Genomic DNA, 20,679 nt, shown 5'->3' with positions numbered 1-20,679 from the left:
AAGATCCCGGCCGGGCGCAAGATCCCGGCCGGGGCGCAAGATCCCGGCCGGGCGCAAGATCCCGGCCGGGCGCAAGATCCCGGCCGGGCGCAAGATTCCGGCCGGGCGCAAGATCCCGGCCGGGCGCAAGATCCCGGCCGGGTGCAAGATCCCGGCCGGGCGCAAGATCCCGGCCGGGGCGCAAGATTCCGGCCGGGCGCAAGATTCCGGTCGGGCGTAAGATTCCGGTCGGGCGTGGGGTGTAAGATTCCGGTCGGGCGTGGGGTGTAAGATTCCGGTCGGGCGTGGGGTGTAAGATTCCGGTCGGGCGTGGGGTGTAAGATTCCGGCCGGGCGTGGGGTGTAAGATTCCGGCCGGGCGTGGGGTGTAAGATTCCGGTCGGGCGTGGGGTGTAAGATTCCGGTCGGGCGAGGGGTGTAAGATTCCGGTCGGGCGCGGGGTGTAAGATTCTGGTCGGGCGCGGGGTGTAAGATTCTGGTCGGGTGCGGGGTGTAAGATTCCGGTCGGGTGCGGGGTGTAAGATTCCGGTCGGGCGTAGGGTGTAAGATTCCGGTCGGGCGCGGGGTGTAAGATTCTGGTCGGGTGCGGGGTGTAAGATTCCGGTCGGGTGCGGGGTGTAAGATTCCGGTCGGGCGTAGGGTGTAAGATTCCGGTCGGGCGTAGGGTGTAAGATTCCGGTCGGGCACTCACCCCCACCCCACTCACGGGATGCGAATCAGGTTCACGCCAGCCTCCAGTGGGTTTCCCCAATCAACCGTGGTGGGCACCGGCGGGAAATCCGGGGGAAATACAGGCCACTGTAAGACAGATTTTCGGACTTCCACTGAAATCCTCAGAGGACATGGACACGCATTAAACCTGTACCCGGAGCAGCATCACTGAGAAGCAGCAGGAAAGAGGAGACAAGGAGGAAGTGCCAATTATACATCGCATCCCGTATAATTGAAAAGAAAACTCTTGAGTTTAGGGACAAAGCCCCAAAACCAAAGGGACGTCTGTGCAATCCGCTCCACTGCTTTGCAAATCCAAACTGGTGTCACATTGCTGTCCATTTGGGATGCAACGACAGAATCAATGCTGGTGGCAAACCACAAACTTGGCTCGCCAGCCAGTTTCCAAGGATTCAGGAACAAAACTAACCAAATTTAAAAATGTTCTCATGGTTTAATCCCCATCTGTGGGTTTGCTGGACCCAGAAATGGAAAGTCTTTGTTTAACGAGTGTCTCGAGGAGCAGAGGTTTTGACCCATTTTGCTATCAGATTGGCTCAGCTGCCCGCAGTCCAAAAGGTTGAATGTCCAATGCACTCTCTTCAGAACTGGAGCACATAGTCTGCAGTAACGCTCCCGCAGAAGTGGCATCCTCGAAACGAGATGCTGCATTTCCACGTTCCAGCGTTTCGGTTAAGCGACCAAAAGCCCCACAGGGCGGTAAAACTGGAGCTCCCTCGTCCACGTCTCGACCAACACTGCCCTCACGACAGCCGGGGTTAAACTGCGGTTTGCTTGGATCTTGCTATGCACAGATTGGCGACTGTCCAAGAATCACCACTGTGCTTCAAAGCAATTCTCTGTCTGGAGTGTTTCGGGATGCTGGTAAAAAGTGCAACATTTCTTTTTTAAAGAAATCCCAAAACTAATAGTTTTGAAAGCCATAGCTGTCCCCACACTAACATAAATACATTCAAACAGCAGCCATTAAAAGTAGCTACGCTATCCTTCAAGTCTGGGTGATGAAAAGAAATGTTAATCAACAAAAAAACCCACAACCTTATTGACTTAGAAGCATTTAATTTTAAACTAAAAACCAATTTCCCCTTAAGTGTCCAAGGATGTGACTTCTGGGTGCGGCTATGCAGAGCTAGGTCGCATATTCAGCAGCTCCCGCTTGGAACGGACTTTTGGGCTCTTTTACAGGGCCCCCACGGCATTTGTTTGACATTTCCCGGTGTGGGAAGAAGACTGCAGCATTCCCCTGACGGTGTCCCCCAGGAATGTTGTGTCTTTTGGCTACCAGACCCGGCAGAAACAGTGAAAGATTTGGCTTGAGCTGCAGCAGTAGACGAGGGCCTCTTCCAGCATGCAGGCGGGGGAAGGGCAAGCTTAAAGCTGCAATCTGGCTTGACTCTATCAAAGGTGAATTCTAGCAGCAGAGGGAACAACTGTGAAAAGATCTACCAGGGCCATTGAAGAAACAGGGACGAGGCTTCTGGTGGCGGCCATGGAGGAGTAGGTCGCGCATTCAGCAGCTCCCATCTGGAGCCGACTCTCAGACCTTTTTCAGGAGTTTCCATAGACTTTTTGGGGCAGACTGGTGAAGCAAACACTGCCAACTCCTATGAAACGGACCAGAAGTGTAACGGCCAAAGGAGCGGCACTGGAGCAACGGGAGAAGCGAGGGAAAGAAAACAAAATGGCGGCGGCCAGGGACAAAGGGGAGCTGCAGGAGTTCACCAAGCGCTGCTTCGAGGAGCAGCGCGAGGAGATGCGCAAAGAGATGTTGGCGCCTATGCTTTCGGCAATTGAAGGACTCGGGATCACGCAGAAGGCCCACGAAGCTAAGATCCAGGAGGTACAGAAAAGAGTCAGTCAGAACGAGGACGAGCTCGTGGGCCTGGCGGTGAGAGTGGAGCAGAACGAGGCGCTACACAAGAGGTGGGCGGGAAGACTCGAAGACCTGGAGAACAGGTCGAGGAGAAAGAATCTGCGAATCCTGGGTCTCCCTGAAGGAGCGGAGGGGGCCGATGCCGGGGTATACGCGAGCACGATGCTCGAGGCGATGATGGGCACCAAGGCCCCTTCGAGGCCGCTGGAGTTGGACGGGGCACATCGGGTGCTGGCGAAGAAGCCCCAGGCAAATGAGCCGCCAAGGGCGATGGTGGTGAGGTTTCACCGGTTCACGGACAGAGAGTGGGTCCTGAGATGGGCCAAGAAGGAGCGGAGCAGCAAGTGGGACAATGCAGAGATCCGAATATACCCGGACTGGAGCACGGAGGTTGCAGAGCGGACAGCGGGTTTCAACCGGGCCAAAGCGGCGCTGTACCGGAAAGAAGTGAAATTCGGAATGCTGCAGCCAGCGCGACTGTGGGTCACATACAAGGGCCAACATTATTACTTCGAAACGCCTGAAGAGGCGTGGACCTTTGTACAAGCCGAAAAGTTAGACTCTAACTGAGGGTTTGTGAGGGTGGGGGGGATGTTTTGGGGTTTGATGTGTGATGGTTGTTGTATATAGGGGGTCAATCATGCGCAGGAAATGTTACATGGGCTGCGGGAGAGAAATAAGGCCGCGACAGGAGCTGCGCCAGAGGGGGCGGAGCGGGCTTTAGAAAGCGCAGGGTTTTTTTCCCGCGCGCGGGAAGAAAGGCGAGAAGGGGAACGAAGGAATGCATATGAATTGGGAGACTCCCACGCGGGGAGGTCATTGGGACGGCGGGGGAAGCCGGGGTCAGCACGCGTCAGCTGACTTACAGGAGTGACATGGGGGGAGCAAAAAAGCTAGACAGGGGTCTAGCGGGGGGGGGGGGGGGGTTGCTGCTGCATTGGCTGAAAGGGAATGGGACACAGAAGAGGTGGTCGGGACGGGGGTCCCCCTCTGGGGGACTGGAGGGAGGCGTGGACATGGGACTGGCCCAGAATTAGATATATGCAGGTGAGGGCTTTTGTGAGGAGACAGGTGAGGGAATTCCCGTTGCTCCCGGCACAAGAAGTTCAAGATAGGGTGATCTCGGGTGTATGGGTCGGGGAGGGCAAGGTGTCGGAAATACACCAGGAGTTGAAAGAAGAGGGGGAAGCGCTGGTAGAAGAGTTGAAGGGTAAATGGGAGGAGGAGCTGGGGGAGGAGATCGAGGAAGGTCTGTGGGCTGATGCCCTAGGTAGGGTTAATTCCTCCTCCTCGTGTGGCAGGCTCAGCCTGATACAATTTAAGGTGGTCCACAGAGCGCACTTGACGGGGGCGAGGTTGAGTAGGTTCTTTGGGGTAGAGGACAGATGTGGAAGGTGCTCAGGGAGCCCGGCAAACCATGTCCATATGTTTTGGTCATGCCCGGCACTGGGAGGGTTCTGGAGAGGAGTGGCGGGAGCAATATCTCAGGTGGTGAAAGTCCGGGTCAAGCCAAGCTGGGGGATAGCAATATTTGGAGTAGTGGACGAACCGGGAGTGCAGGAGGCGAAAGAGGCCGGCATTCTGGCCTTTGCGTCCCTAGTAGCCCGGCGAAGGATCTTGCTAATGTGGAAGGAGGCGAAGCCCCCCAGCCTGGAGGCCTGGATAAATGATATGGCTGGGTTCATAAAGTTGGATAGGATTAAGTTCGCCTTGAGAGGGTCTGCGCAGGGGTTCTACAGGCGGTGGCAACCGTTCCTAGACTATCTCGCGGAGCGTTAGAGGAAGGTCGGTCAGCAGCAGCAGCAACCTTTGGGGGGGACGTCCTGGGAGAGGACATCCTGGGAGAGGGGGGGTGGAAAGGGGGGGCTGCCTGGGAGGGTGGATGAGCAAGAGATAACATGAAGGGTTGGGGAAACTGGCACGTACGGGTGAGGGCCAGTGTACAAAGCTGTGTAAATATATCATTCTGCCATGTATATATCTTGCTCCGCGCAATTTCTTGTTTTTTTTTGTTACGAGGGGGGAGGGGGGGGTTATTGTTTGTAAGGGAGAAAAATTGTGTTAAAAAACTTTAATAAATATATATATATATATATTTTTAAAAAGTGTCCAGGGATGTGCAAGTTAGATTGAGAAGTTACTGGGATAGGGTGGGGGAGTGGGTCTAGCTAGGGTGCTCTTTCAGTGGGTCGGTGCAGGCTTGATGGGCCGAATGGCCTCCTTCTGCACCACAGGGGTTCTGCGATTGGAAATTTGACAGCCGAGTAACAAAGGGGCTATTAGGACAGCTCGAAAGTTTGGTCAAAGAAGCCAATTTTAAGGGTGTGTAAAACGAGGAGGAGGTGGTAGAGAGGGAGAGGGTTAGGGAGGGAATTGCAGAGCTTAGGGCCGAGGCAGCGGCGTACAGCTGTCAATGGTGAAGCAATGGGGTGGCAGGAGGCCAGCATTTGGAGGATTACAGAGATTTTGGAAAGTTGGAGGAGGTTACAGAGGCAGGGAAGTGGCAAGGCCTTGGAGGGATTTGGATAAACAAGGTCGAGAATTTCAAAATCAAGACACTGCGAGCAGGGGGACAGGCCTTCTGCCGTTCAGTCCTCCCTCCCATCTTGTTCAATTACCCTTGGAACTGAAAGCACGGTCCAGTTACACCTTGTTCACCGGTCAATGCCGTGTTTATCACAATAGCCTAGTGCGGAAAACCTTTAAAAAAATTAATCCATTTCCGGAACACAATGTGAAAGTCAGATTGGGAAACCCATTGTATGAAGTCACATCAGTACTGCTTCCAGAGACAGGGGAGGTTGTGCATGCATGTTTACAGCTGATGAGTAATCTTTAGAGAGCGACAAGGGAAAACCAAAAGCACATGGCCCAAAGTAGTCAACGGTGAGCAGCACAGTTTAACATTTAGATGTGCCAAGATGTATAGACAAGTATACTTTACTCACCCAGTTCAGTGTCTCGGATCCCCATGTAACTTTCCAGCAAGTCATCCACCTTCTCAATGGCCTTCTCTTCGAAAGCCGATGGCTGGAATAAAACAGCGCACGTCATCAGACAAGAGGAAGGAGAAAAAAAACAGAAAAGGCCTCATTGACTGGGGGGGGGGGGGGGGGGGGGGGGAAATTAGGCCCCGACCCTTAGCCACACATGGGGAATGGTCACGTTGCAATAGCTATTCAACTGTGGAGGGCACACCTTAGCCTCACATCACAGGCACATCCCAGCAGGGTACATAGCAACAGGAGGCGGTCAGTCAGCCCAGCATGCAATTCTACCATGGCCGATTTGTATCTCAACTCCATCTCCTCCCCTCGGCTCCCAATCCCTAAATACCTGCGTCTAACAGAAATCTGCCCACTTTGTTTGAACCCCAGCCTGGACAGCTTCCTTGGGTGAGAATTCCAACAACCGTTGTGTGAAAAAACTCTGCCGACGTCATCCTCGATGAGGCCCCGCCCGTGGTTTCCGAGGCCCCCCCCCCCCCTCCCGATTCACTCAGGCTTGCCCATCGCCTACTTGGGCCAGGCTGACCGCAAATTGTCTACGCCCGTTAATTACTACACGAGTAGGGATTTTAAAGTGGAGTCCGGCACGAGCGGCAATTCGACGAAGGAGGGCATCATCTCGCTCAGGTCGGCCAAATCTGGACTTGGGACTCCCCGCGTCCCCTTACTGCACTTTGACCTCAGTTTTATCTCCGTTTCCTCTGCGTAACTGCACCCACCCCACAAACACACACCCCAACACACACACACACACACACACACACACACACACACACACACACACACACACACACACACACACACACACACACACACACACACACACACACACACACAGCAGAGCTGCACCCGGTCATTCTCACACAGCAAATGGTCACCAAGGCGGCGTTCAGTCCAAATTTCTCAGGCTAAATAAATAACTGGCTCATCCCAGTAGAGCAATCAAAATCCGTGCTTCCGTGCAATTTATCATTCTCAACAGGAAAATATTTACTTGAGGCTATTCCTGTCACAAGGGGAACGTGCGTGTTTTTACTTTCCGCGTCCTATTTTTGGAAGCTTTACCCCCCCCCCCCAGATAGCCACCCGGAAACAGAGTGCTCAGTTCTGCTGATACCAGCCTGATCGGTCTCAGCCTGGCTGGTTTCTGCGGGACAGTGGACACGATCGGCAGCTTTGACTGCAGCGGCCTGCCGCCGAGGTTGGTAACCTCACCAGCTTACCGTGCCACACCCGCTCACTTCCACGCCCAATTCCACCAAAAAAGGGGGCGATCAAGGGCCTGTCACGGTTGGACTAACCGACTGGTCATCTCAGGGTGGCGGGGTGAGAAGCATGGCCCATTCCCGTTACACCTTCCCCAGTGTAAGCGTTTTCCTCAGGTACGCTGCTTCAAACACAGCAAAACGTCCCCCCCGCGGGGGGGGGGGGGGGGGGGGGCGGGCGGCGGCTAAAGAATACGAGCAGGCATCCTACCTCTTCCTCCACAGTGGCGGTTCCTTTTGCCCGTAGTCGCAGGGTCCCTTTCCCGGTGCCCAGCTGCCCGCCGGATGCGGATTTGCCCCCTCTGGTGCGTTGACCTATCATATCTGCAAGAGGAATCCGAAAGCAGGCTGAGTATCGTGTGCCAAACTGAATGTAGATTGCCAACCAGGGATCGCCACAGGGGAAGTCCAGTGTCGACAATGCCAAGAGAGCTTCGCTCAGCTCTCAAGGGTCAGTAGAGAAGGACAGCTACAAAACAACTCGGAGCAATTAAAATAATAATTCCCTGGAGATGGGTGCTGCCGGAAGGACCGATATTTTCTGTCCATCATCAGATATCCTCGAGATTTTGGCGAGCCGCCTTCTTGAACCACCGCAGCCCATGTGGTGTAGGTACACCCACAGTGCTGTTAGGGAGGGAGCTCCAGGATTTTGACCCAGTGATAATGAAGGAACAGCCGATATATTTCCAAGTCAGGATGGCGAGTGGCTTGGGAACAGTACCACCTGGAAACTCCCCTCATGTGTGAGCTGCCCTTGTCCTTCTAGCTGGTAGAAGGTTTGGACGGTGCTGTTGAAGGAGGCTCAGCAAGCTGCTGCTGTGCATCTTGTAGTTGGTGTACACGGCAGTCACAGCTGGCAAGTGGTGCAGTGAGGGAGTGTTTAAGGTGGCATGGAGGGGATGCTTTTATTAACACTACAATGAAGTCACTGTAAAAATCCCCTCGTCGCCACACTCCGGCGCCTGTTCGGGTTCACGGAGGGAGAATTCAGAATGTCCAATTCATCTAACAGCACGTCTTTCGGGACTTGTGGGAGGAAACCGGAGCACCCGGAGGAAACCCACGCAGACACGGGGAGAACGTGCAGACTCCGCACAGACAGTGACCCAGGCCAGGAATCGAACCAGAGACCCTGGCGCTGTGCCAATTGAGTGGGCTGCTTTCTCCTGAGCCTCTGCTGAGAAGATGAGCAAGTCTGGTGTTTGTTGATGGAAAACTAGAGACTGCAGTGAAAAATAACCGAGTGACGGTGGAATGACAGTGGGTCAATATGGGACGCGACGGGTGATTTGTTAAAGGGGAAGTTTCCAAAAATTCACGGAGGTAACATTTATAAAGTTACCTGAATGCAGTAAAATATCAAACATAATTTAATACTGAAACCCACATGTTGAGAGAGAGGGGCAGAGAGGGGGTAGACAGGGAGGGGGGAGTCACAGAGAGAGAGCGAGGGAGTCACAGAGACGGGCGGGTGGGGGGAGGGGGGCGCCTGGGGGGAGGGGGGCGCCTGGGGGGAGGGGGGCGCCTGGGGGGAGGGGGGCGCCTGGGGGGAGGGGGGCGCCTGGGGGGAGGGGGGCGCCTGGGGGGGAGGGGGGCGCCTGGGGGGAGGGGGGCGCCTGGGGGGAGGGGGGCGCCTGGGGGGAGGGGGGCGCCTGGGGGGAGGGGGGCGCCTGGGGGGAGGGGGGCGCCTGGGGGGGGGGGCGCCTGGGGAGGGGGGCGCCTGGGGAGGGGGGCGCCTGGGGAGGGGGGCGCCTGGGGAGGGGGGCGCCTGGGGAGGGGGGCGCCTGGGGAGGGGGGCGCCTGGGGAGGGGGGCGCCTGGGGAGGGGGGCGCCTGGGGAGGGGGGCGCCTGGGGAGGAAACCCACGCAGACACGGGGAGAACGTGCAGACTCCGCACAGACAGTGACCCAGGCCGGGAATCGAACCAGAGACCCTGGCGCTGTGCCAATTGAGTGGGCTGCTTTCTCCTGAGCCTCTGCTGAGAAGATGAGCAAGTCTGGTGTTTGTTGATGGAAAACTAGAGACTGCAGTGAAAAATAACCAAGTGATGGTGGAATGACAGTGGGTCAATATGGGACGCGACGGGTGATTTGTTAAAGGGGAAGTTTCCAAAAATTCACGGAGGTAACATTTATAAAGTTACCTGAATGCAGTAAAATATCAAACATAATTTAACACTGAAACCCACATGTTGAGAGAGAGGGGCAGAGAGGGGGTAGACGGGGAGGGGGGAGTCACAGAGAGAGAGCGAGGGAGTCACAGAGACGGGAGGGTGCGGGGAGGGGTGGGTGCGGGGAGGGGGGTGGGTGCGGGGAGGGGGGTGGGTGCGGGGAGGGGGGTGGGTGCGGGGAGGGGGGTGGGTGCGGGGAGGGGGGTGGGTGCGGGGAGGGGGGTGGGTGCGGGGAGGGGGGTGGGTGCGGGGAGGGGGGTGGGTGCGGGGAGGGGGGGTGGGTGCGGGGAGGGGGGTGGGTGCGGGGAGGGGGGTGGGTGCGGGGAGGGGTGTGGGTGCGGGGAGGGGTGGTGGGTGCGGGGAGGGGGGGTGGGTGGGGAGGGGGCTGCCTGGGGAGGGGGCTGCCTGGGGAGGGGGCTGCCTGGGGAGGGGGCTGCCTGGGGAGGGGGCTGCCTGGGGAGGGGGCTGCCTGGGGAGGGGGCTGCCTGGGGAGGGGGGTGCGGGGAGGGGGGGTGCGGGGAGGGGGGGTGCGGGGAGGGGGGGTGCGGGGAGGGGGGGTGCGGGGAGGGGGGGTGCGGGGAGGGGGGGTGCGGGGAGGGGGGGTGCGGGGAGGGGGGGTGCGGGGAGGGGGGGTGCGGGGAGGGGGGGTGCGGGGAGGGGGGGTGCGGGGAGGGGGGGTGCGGGGAGGGGGGGTGCGGGGAGGGGGGGTGCGGGGAGGGGGGGTGCGGGGAGGGGGGGTGCGGGGAGGGGGGGTGCGGGGAGGGGGGGTGCGGGGAGGGGGGGTGCGGGGAGGGGGGGTGCGGGGAGGGGGGGTGCGGGGAGGGGGGGTGCGGGGAGGGGGGTGCGGGGAGGGGGGGTGCGGGGAGGGGGGGTGCGGGGAGGGGGGGTGCGGGGAGGGGGGGTGCGGGGAGGGGGGGTGCGGGGAGGGGGGGTGCGGGGAGGGGGGGTGCGGGGAGGGGGGGTGCGGGGAGGGGGGGTGCGGGGAGGGGGGGTGCGGGGAGGGGGGGTGCGGGGAGGGGGGGTGCGGGGAGGGGGGGTGCGGGGAGGGGGGGTGCGGGGAGGGGGGTGCGGGGAGGGGGGGTGCGGGGAGGGGGGGTGCGGGGAGGGGGGGTGCGGGGAGGGGGGGTGCGGGGAGGGGGGGTGCGGGGAGGGGGGGTGCGGGGAGGGGGGGTGCGGGGAGGGGGGGTGCGGGGAGGGGGGGTGCGGGGAGGGGGGGTGCGGGGAGGGGGGGTGCGGGGAGGGGGGGTGCGGGGAGGGGGGGTGCGGGGAGGGGGGGGTGCGGGGAGGGGGGGTGCGGGGAGGGGGGGTGCGGGGAGGGGGGGTGCGGGGAGGGGGGGTGCGGGGAGGGGGGGTGCGGGGAGGGGGGGGTGCGGGGAGGGGGGGGTGCGGGGAGGGGGGGGTGCGGGGAGGGGGGGGTGCGGGGAGGGGGGGGGTGCGGGGTTAGGGTGTGTGGAAGGGGGGTGGAGGGAGGGGGGTGGGGACACAGGTTGATGTGCAATAAGCTCCGGAATCCCATTCCTAAACCTCTCTGCGTTCCGGACGCTCTTTAAAACCTCTCGCTTGACTGAAATCTTGGTCCCTTGTCCCAACATCTGATGTGGTTTGGTGCTTTACCACTTTAAATGATGTTCCATAAATACAGGCTGCTGTGTCTGGAACAAGAGAAATCCTATAGAGTCTGTTTTTAAACCAATTAAACTTTAATCTGTCACTTTGACTAAACCCCAGAGCTGCATTGCCTCCACTTTGTCCTGTACTACCCCCTGCTGGTCAGACCTCAGTAATGCTGCTCAGAAATGATGGAGAGTTAATCACACGGCATTTTCGAAAAGCAGGATTTTCCCGTCACACCAGATCTTCGAGGTCAGTATGAAAATTTTTGGATCTAAGAGCAGCTCACAGAGGCTGCCTCCTCCGTCTAAAGGCTTACTCCCAATGCAGTACCAGAGGAGTGCTGTACTGTCAAAGTGCTACACTTTCAGATGGAGCATTCAGCCAGGTTATCTGTCTGCCCACTCAGGTGGCGAACAAACGGCAGCATGGACCAAACGGGCAGTTTCTGAAGGAAAACCTAGATCTTAGGGCAACAATAAAAAGTCAGGACTGTTTCTTGCAAAGGTGCGGAACTAATCACCCTTAAAACAATCATAGAACCCCTACTGCTCATCGAATCTGCACCGACCCCCCAAAAGAACACCCCACCGAGGCCCACTTTCCCCACACTATCTCCGTAACCCCACCTAATCTGCCCACCTTTGGACGATGTTTCAGTATAACTGGGGTTAAGGTGATCTGAAATGAGAGAGAAAGGGATTCGGTGAGAGATTGGGGTCAATAAATGGAAAAGGAGGACTGTTAGGTGAAAGAGCCTTTCCACTGGCACATCAGATGAGGTTGGTGGGGACGGGTCTGTCACTGTGTAACACTGGGGTACAGTACTGGTGGGGACGGGTCTGTCACTGTATAACACTGGGGTACAGAACTGTTGGGGACGAGTCTGTCGCTGTATAACACTGGGGTACAGTACTGTTGGGGACAGGTCTGTCGCTGTATAACACTGGGGTACAGTACTGGTGGGGACGGGTCTATCACTGTATTACACTGGGGTACAGTACTGGTGGGGACGGGTCTGTCACTGTATAACACTGGGGTACAGTACTGGTGGGGACGGGTCTGTCACTGTATAACATTGGGCTACAGAACTGTTGGGGACGGGTCTGTCGCTGTATAACACTGGGGTACAGTACTGGTGGGGACGGGTCTGTCGCTGTATAACACTGGGGTACAGTACTGGCGGGGACGGGTCTGTCACTGTATAACACTGGGGTACAGTACTGGTGGGGACTGGTCTGTCACTGTATAACACTGGGGTGCAGTACTGGTGGGGACGGGTCTGTCACTGTATAACACTGGGGTACAGTACTGGTGGGGACGGGTCTGTCACTGTATAACACTGGGGTACAGTACTGGTGGGGACGGGTCTGTCACTGTATAACATTGGGCTACAGAACTGTTGGGGACGGGTCTGTCGCTGTATAACACTGGGGTACAGTACTGGTGGGGACGGGTCTGTCGTTGTATAACACTGGGGTACAGTACTGGCGGGGACGGGTCTGTCACTGTATAACACTGGGGTACAGTACTGGTGGGGACTGGTCTGTCACTGTATAACACTGGGGTACAGTACTGGTGGGGACGGGTCTGTCACTGTATAACACTGGGGTGCAGTACTGGTGGGGACGGGTCTGTCACTGTATAACACTGGGGTACAGTACTGGCGGGGGCGGGTCTGTCACTGTATAACACTGGGGTACAATACTGTTGGGGACGGGTCTGTCACTGTATAACACTGGGGTACAGTACTGGTGGGGACGGGTCTGTCGCTGTATAACACTGGGGTACAGTACTGTTGGGGACAGGTCTGTCGCTGTATAACACTGGGGTACAGTACTGGTGGGGACGGGTCTATCACTGTATTACACTGGGGTACAGTACTGGTGGGGACGGGTCTGTCACTGTATAACACTGGGGTACAGTACTGGTGGGGACGGGTCTGTCACTGTATAACATTGGGCTACAGAACTGTTGGGGACGGGTCTGTCGCTGTATAACACTGGGGTACAGTACTGGTGGGGACGGGTCTGTCGCTGTATAACACTGGGGTACAGTACTGGCGGGGACGGGTCTGTCACTGTATAACACTGGGGTACAGTACTGGTGGGGACTGGTCTGTCACTGTATAACACTGGGGTGCAGTACTGGTGGGGACGGGTCTGTCACTGTATAACACTGGGGTACAGTACTGGTGGGGACGGGTCTGTCACTGTATAACACTGGGGTACAGTACTGGTGGGGACGGGTCTGTCACTGTATAACATTGGGCTACAGAACTGTTGGGGACGGGTCTGTCGCTGTATAACACTGGGGTACAGTACTGGTGGGGACGGGTCTGTCGCTGTATAACACTGGGGTACAGTACTGGCGGGGACGGGTCTGTCACTGTATAACACTGGGGTACAGTACTGGTGGGGACTGGTCTGTCACTGTATAACACTGGGGTACAGTACTGGTGGGGACGGGTCTGTCACTGTATAACACTGGGGTGCAGTACTGGTGGGGACGGGTCTGTCACTGTATAACACTGGGGTACAGTACTGGTGGGGATGGGTCTGTCACTGTATAACACTGGGGTACAGTACTGGTGGGGACGGGTCTGTCACTGTATAACACTGGGGTACAGTACTGGTGGGGACGGGTCTGTCACTGTATAACACTGGGGTACAGAACTGTTGGGGACGGGTCTGTTGCTGTATAACACTGGGGTACAGTACTGGTGGGGACGGGTCTGTCACTGTATAACACTGGGGTACAGTACTGGTGGGGACGGGTCTGTCGCTGTATAACACTGGGGTACAGTACTGGCGGGGACGGGTCTGTCACTGTATAACACTGGGGTACAGTACTGGTGGGGACGTGTCTGTCACTGTATAACACTGGGGTACAGTACTGGTGGGGACGGGTCTGTCACTGTATAACACTGGGGTACAGAACTGTTGGGGACGGGTCTGTTGCTGTATAACACTGGGGTACAGTACTGGTGGGGACGGGTCTGTCATTGTATAACACTGGGGTACAGTACTGGTGGGGACGGGTCTGTCACTGTATAACACTGGGGTACAGTACTGGTGGGGACGGGTCTGTCACTGTATAACATTGGGCTACAGAACTGTTGGGGACGGGTCTGTCGCTGTATAACACTGGGGTACAGTACTGGTGGGGACGGGTCTGTCGCTGTATAACACTGGGGTACAGTACTGGCGGGGACGGGTCTGTCACTGTATAACACTGGGGTACAGTACTGGTGGGGACGGGTCTGTCACTGTATAACACTGGGGTACAGTACTGGTGGGGACTGGTCTGTCACTGTATAACACTGGGGTACAGTACTGGTGGGGACGGGTCTGTCACTGTATAACACTGGGGTGCAGTACTGGTGGGGACGGGTCTGTCACTGTATAACACTGGGGTACAGTACTGGTGGGGACGGGTCTGTCACTGTATAAAACTGGGGTGCAGTACTGGTGGGGACGGGTCTGTCACTGTATAACACTGGGGTACAGTACTGGTGGAGACGGGTCTGTCACTGTATAACACTGGGGTACAGTACAGGTGGGGACGGGTCTGTCGCTGTGTAACACTGGGGTACAGTACTGGTGGGGACGGGTCTGTCACTGTATAACACTGGGGTACAGTACAGGTGGGGACGGGTCTGTCGCTGTATAACACTGGGCTACAGAACTGGTGGGGACGGGTCTGTCACTGTATAACACGGGTACAGGACTGGTGGGGACAGGTCTGTCACTGTATAACACTGGGGTACAGTACTGGTGGGGACGGGTCTGTCACTGTATAACACTGGGGTACAGTACTGGTGGGGACGGGTCTGTCACTGTATAACACTGGGGTACAGTACTGGTGGGGACGGTCTGTCACTGTATAACACTGGGGTACAGTACTGGTGGAGACGGGTCTGTCACTGTATAACACTGGGGTACAGTACTGGTGGGGACGGGTCTGTCACTGTATAACACTGGGGTACAGTACTGGTGGGGACGGGTATGTCGCTGTATAACACGGGTACAGTACTGGTGGGGATGGGTCTGTCACTGTACAACACTGGGGTACAGTACTGGTGGGGACGGGTCTGTCGCTGTATAACACTGGGGTACAGTACTGGTGGGGACGGGTCTGTCACTGTATAACACTGGGGTACAGTACTGGTGGGGACGGGTCTGTCACTGTATAACACTGGGATACAGTACTGGTGGGGACGGGTCTGTCACTGTATAACACTGGGGTACAGTACTGGTGGGGACGGGTCTGTCACTGTGTAACACTGGGGTACAGTACTGGTGGGGACGGGACTGTCGCTGTATAACACTGGGGTACAGTACTGGTGGGGACTGGTCTGTCACTGTATAACACTGGGGTGCAGTACTGGTGGGGACGGGTCTGTCACTGTATAACACTGGGGTACAGTACTGGTGGGGACGGGTCTGTCACTGTATAACACTGGGGTACAGTACTGGTGGGGACGGGTCTGTCACTGTATAACATTGGGCTACAGAACTGTTGGGGACGGGTCTGTCGCTGTATAACACTGGGGTACAGTACTGGTGGGGACGGGTCTGTCGTTGTATAACACTGGGGTACAGTACTGGCGGGGACGGGTCTGTCACTGTATAACACTGGGGTACAGTACTGGTGGGGACTGGTCTGTCACTGTATAACACTGGGGTACAGTACTGGTGGGGACGGGTCTGTCACTGTATAACACTGGGGTGCAGTACTGGTGGGGACGGGTCTGTCACTGTATAACACTGGGGTACAGTACTGGCGGGGGCGGGTCTGTCACTGTATAACACTGGGGTACAATACTGTTGGGGACGGGTCTGTCACTGTATAACACTGGGGTACAGTACTGGTGGGGACGGGTCTGTCGCTGTATAACACTGGGGTACAGTACTGTTGGGGACAGGTCTGTCGCTGTATAACACTGGGGTACAGTACTGGTGGGGACGGGTCTATCACTGTATTACACTGGGGTACAGTACTGGTGGGGACGGGTCTGTCACTGTATAACACTGGGGTACAGTACTGGTGGGGACGGGTCTGTCACTGTATAACATTGGGCTACAGAACTGTTGGGGACGGGTCTGTCGCTGTATAACACTGGGGTACAGTACTGGTGGGGACGGGTCTGTCGCTGTATAACACTGGGGTACAGTACTGGCGGGGACGGGTCTGTCACTGTATAACACTGGGGTACAGTACTGGTGGGGACTGGTCTGTCACTGTATAACACTGGGGTGCAGTACTGGTGGGGACGGGTCTGTCACTGTATAACACTGGGGTACAGTACTGGTGGGGACGGGTCTGTCACTGTATAACACTGGGGTACAGTACTGGTGGGGACGGGTCTGTCACTGTATAACATTGGGCTACAGAACTGTTGGGGACGGGTCTGTCGCTGTATAACACTGGGGTACAGTACTGGTGGGGACGGGTCTGTCGCTGTATAACACTGGGGTACAGTACTGGCGGGGACGGGTCTGTCACTGTATAACACTGGGGTACAGTACTGGTGGGGACTGGTCTGTCACTGTATAACACTGGGGTACAGTACTGGTGGGGACGGGTCTGTCACTGTATAACACTGGGGTGCAGTACTGGTGGGGACGGGTCTGTCACTGTATAACACTGGGGTACAGTACTGGTGGGGATGGGTCTGTCACTGTATAACACTGGGGTACAGTACTGGTGGGGACGGGTCTGTCACTGTATAACACTGGGGTACAGTACTGGTGGGGACGGGTCTGTCACTGTATAACACTGGGGTACAGAACTGTTGGGGACGGGTCTGTTGCTGTATAACACTGGGGTACAGTACTGGTGGGGACGGGTCTGTCACTGTATAACACTGGGGTACAGTACTGGTGGGGACGGGTCTGTCGCTGTATAACACTGGGGTACAGTACTGGCGGGGACGGGTCTGTCACTGTATAACACTGGGGTACAGTACTGGTGGGGACGTGTCTGTCACTGTATAACACTGGGGTACAGTACTGGTGGGGACGGGTCTGTCACTGTATAACACTGGGGTACAGAACTGTTGGGGACGGGTCTGTTGCTGTATAACACTGGGGTACAGTACTGGTGGGGACGGGTCTGTCATTGTATAACACTGGGGTACAGTACTGGTGGGGACGGGTCTGTCACTGTATAACACTGGGGTACAGTACTGGTGGGGACGGGTCTGTCACTGTATAACATTGGGCTACAGAACTGTTGGGGACGGGTCTGTCGCTGTATAACACTGGGGTACAGTACTGGTGGGGACGGGTCTGTCGCTGTATAACACTGGGGTACAGTACTGGCGGGGACGGGTCTGTCACTGTATAACACTGGGGTACAGTACTGGTGGGGACGGGTCTGTCACTGTATAACACTGGGGTACAGTACTGGTGGGGACTGGTCTGTCACTGTATAACACTGGGGTACAGTACTGGTGGGGACGGGTCTGTCACTGTATAACACTGGGGTGCAGTACTGGTGGGGACGGGTCTGTCACTGTATAACACTGGGGTACAGTACTGGTGGGGACGGGTCTGTCACTGTATAAAACTGGGGTGCAGTACTGGTGGGGACGGGTCTGTCACTGTATAACACTGGGGTACAGTACTGGTGGAGACGGGTCTGTCACTGTATAACACTGGGGTACAGTACAGGTGGGGACGGGTCTGTCGCTGTGTAACACTGGGGTACAGTACTGGTGGGGACGGGTCTGTCACTGTATAACACTGGGGTACAGTACAGGTGGGGACGGGTCTGTCGCTGTATAACACTGGGCTACAGAACTGGTGGGGACGGGTCTGTCACTGTATAACACGGGTACAGGACTGGTGGGGACAGGTCTGTCACTGTATAACACTGGGGTACAGTACTGGTGGGGACGGGTCTGTCACTGTATAACACTGGGGTACAGTACTGGTGGGGACGGGTCTGTCACTGTATAACACTGGGGTACAGTACTGGTGGGGACGGTCTGTCACTGTATAACACTGGGGTACAGTACTGGTGGAGACGGGTCTGTCACTGTATAACACTGGGGTACAGTACTGGTGGGGACGGGTCTGTCACTGTATAACACTGGGGTACAGTACTGGTGGGGACGGGTATGTCGCTGTATAACACGGGTACAGTACTGGTGGGGATGGGTCTGTCACTGTACAACACTGGGGTACAGTACTGGTGGGGACGGGTCTGTCGCTGTATAACACTGGGGTACAGTACTGGTGGGGACGGGTCTGTCACTGTATAACACTGGGGTACAGTACTGGTGGGGACGGGTCTGTCACTGTATAACACTGGGATACAGTACTGGTGGGGACGGGTCTGTCACTGTATAACACTGGGGTACAGTACTGGTGGGGACGGGTCTGTCACTGTGTAACACTGGGGTACAGTACTGGTGGGGACGGGACTGTCGCTGTATAACACTGGGGTACAGTACTGGTGGTGACGGGTCTGTCACTGTATAACACTGGGGTACAGTACTGGTGGGGACGGGTCTGTCACTGTATAACACTGGGATACAGTACTGGTGGGGACGGGTCTGTCAGTGTATAACACTGGGGTACAGTACTGGTGGGGACGGGTCTGTCACTGTATAACACTGGGGTACAGTACTGGTGGGGACGGGACTGTCGCTGTATAACACTGGGGTACAGTACTGGTGGTGACGGGTCTGTCACTGTATAACACTGGGGTACAGTACTGGTGGGGACGGGTCTGTCACTGTATAACACTGGGGTACAGTACTGGTGGGGACGGGTCTGTCACTGTATAACACTGGGGTACAGTACTGGTGGGGACGGGTCTGTCACTGTGTAACACTGGGGTACAGTACTGGTGGGGACGGGTCTGTCACTGTATAACACTGGGGTACAGTACAAGTGGGGACGGGTCTGTCACTGTATAACACTGGGGTACAGTACTGGTGGGGACGGGTCTGTCACTGTATAACACTGGGGTACAGCACTGGTGGGGACTGGTCTGTCACTGTATAACACTGGGGTACAGTACTGGTGGGGACGGGTCTGTCACTGTATAACACTGGGGTACAGTACTGGTGGGGACGGGTCTGTCACTGTGTAACACTGGGCTACAGTACTGGTGGGGACGGGTCTGTCACTGTATAACACTGGGCTACAGTACTGGTGGGGACGGGTCTGTCGCTGTATAACACTGGGGTACAGTACTGGTGGGGACGGGTCCGTCACTGTATAACACTGGGGTACAGTACTGGTGGGGACGGGTCTGTCACTGTATAACGCTGGGCTACAGTACTGGTGGGGACGTGTCTGTCACTGTATAACACTGGGCTACAGTACTGGTGGGGACGGGTCTGTCACTGTATAACACTGGGCTACAGTACTGGTGGGGACGGGCCTGTCACTGTATAACACTGGGGTATAGTACCGGTGGGGACGTGTCTGTCACTGTATAGCACTGGGGTACAGTACTGGTGGGGACGGGTCTGTCACTGTATAACACTGGGGTACAGTACTGGTGGGGACGGGTCTGTCGCTGTATAACACTGGGGTACAGTACTGGTGGGGATGGGTCTGTCACTGTATAACACTGGGGTACAGTACTGGTGGGGACAGGTCTGTCACTGTATAACATTGGGGTACAGTACTGGTGGGGACTGGTCTGTCACTGTATAACACTGGGGTACAGTACTGGTGGGGACGGGTCTGTCACTGTATAACATTGGGGTACAGTACTGGTGGGGATGGGACTGTCACTGTGTAACACTGGGGTACAGTACTGGTGGGGACGGGTCTGTCACTGTATAACACTGGGCTACAGTACTGGTGGGGACGGGTCTGTCGCTGTGTAACACTGGGGTACAGTACTGGTGGGGACGGGTCTGTCACTGTATAACACTGGGGTATAGTACCGGTGGGGACTGGTCTGTCACTGTGTAACACTGGGGTACAGTACTGGTGGGGACGGGTCTGTCACTGTATAACATTGGGGTACAGTGCTGGTGGGGACTGGTCTGTCACTGTATAACACTGGGGTACAGTACTGGTGGGGACGGGTCTGTCACTGTATAACATTGGGGTACAGTACTGGTGGGGATGGGACTGTCACTGTGTAACACTGGGGTACAGTACTGGTGGGGACGGGTCTGTCACTGTATAACACTGGGCTACAGTACTGGTGGGGACGGGACTGTCACTGTGTAACACTGGGGTACAGTACTGGTGGGGACGGGTCTGTCACTGTGTAACACTGGGGTACAGTACTGGTGGGGACGGGTCTGTCGCTGTATAACACTGGGGTACAGTACTGGTGGGGACGGGTCTGTCGCTGTATAACACTGGGGTACAGTACTGGTGGGGACGGGTCTGTCACTGTGTAACACTGGGATACAGTACTGGTGGGGACGGGTCTGTCACTGTGTAACACTGGGGTACAGTACTGGTGGGGACGGGTCTGTCGCTGTATAACACTGGGGTACAGTACTGGTGGGGACGGGTCTGTCGCTGTATAACACTGGGGTACAGTACTGGTGGGGACGGGTCTGTCACTGTGTGTCACTGGGGCACTGGCTCAGGATTTTAGCGAGTGAATCTTCGACAGGAGAGGGAGACAGCCCCTGGGATGTGTCAGTTCAGGAAGGTTTCTGGGTGTAACAGGGAGAGAGAGAGAGAGAGAGAGAGAGAGAGCCGCAAGTCGCAAACCCAGCAACGTTTAAATTACACGCGAGGGTCACTCACTCACCGAAAGCCTTCAGAGGCTCCACCAGGCGCAGTGTGAACAGCTGTCCCTTCACCAACCTTTTCAGCAGCTTGGCGACTTCAAAGTGGCGCAGCCCGATGACACTCTGCCCATTGATGGATTCAATCAAATCGCCCACTTTGATCATCTCGACCTGGTCAATCAGGCTACCTTCTTTGATTCTCTGATAATTAAATCACAGCATTTTAGGTTCAGGGTTCCACCTGCCCACCTTCTGCGATGTGGTAGGCATTTTACACGCAGCACATTGGTGAGG

General features: G+C 56.6%; 1 protein-coding gene across 1 annotated transcript in view; it reads right to left on the bottom strand.

The window, feature by feature from the left end:
* LOC140403185 (PDZ domain-containing protein GIPC1-like) overlaps positions 1-20,679 on the bottom strand; it is a 45,391-nt gene that overhangs the window by 8,203 nt on the left and 16,509 nt on the right. Inside the window, exons 3-5 of the mRNA XM_072490920.1 lie at positions 20,406-20,586; positions 7,089-7,201; positions 5,553-5,634 (exon numbers count right to left, since the gene is read on the bottom strand). Of these exons, the coding sequence (XP_072347021.1) occupies positions 5,553-5,634; positions 7,089-7,201; positions 20,406-20,586 (376 nt within the window). The remainder of the gene's footprint in view (positions 1-5,552; positions 5,635-7,088; positions 7,202-20,405; positions 20,587-20,679) is intronic.

Source organism: Scyliorhinus torazame, chromosome 27, assembly GCF_047496885.1.
Source record: "Scyliorhinus torazame isolate Kashiwa2021f chromosome 27, sScyTor2.1, whole genome shotgun sequence".
Classification (NCBI taxonomy): Eukaryota; Metazoa; Chordata; class Chondrichthyes; order Carcharhiniformes; family Scyliorhinidae; genus Scyliorhinus; species Scyliorhinus torazame.
This window is presented reverse-complemented; position numbering and strand designations above follow the sequence as displayed.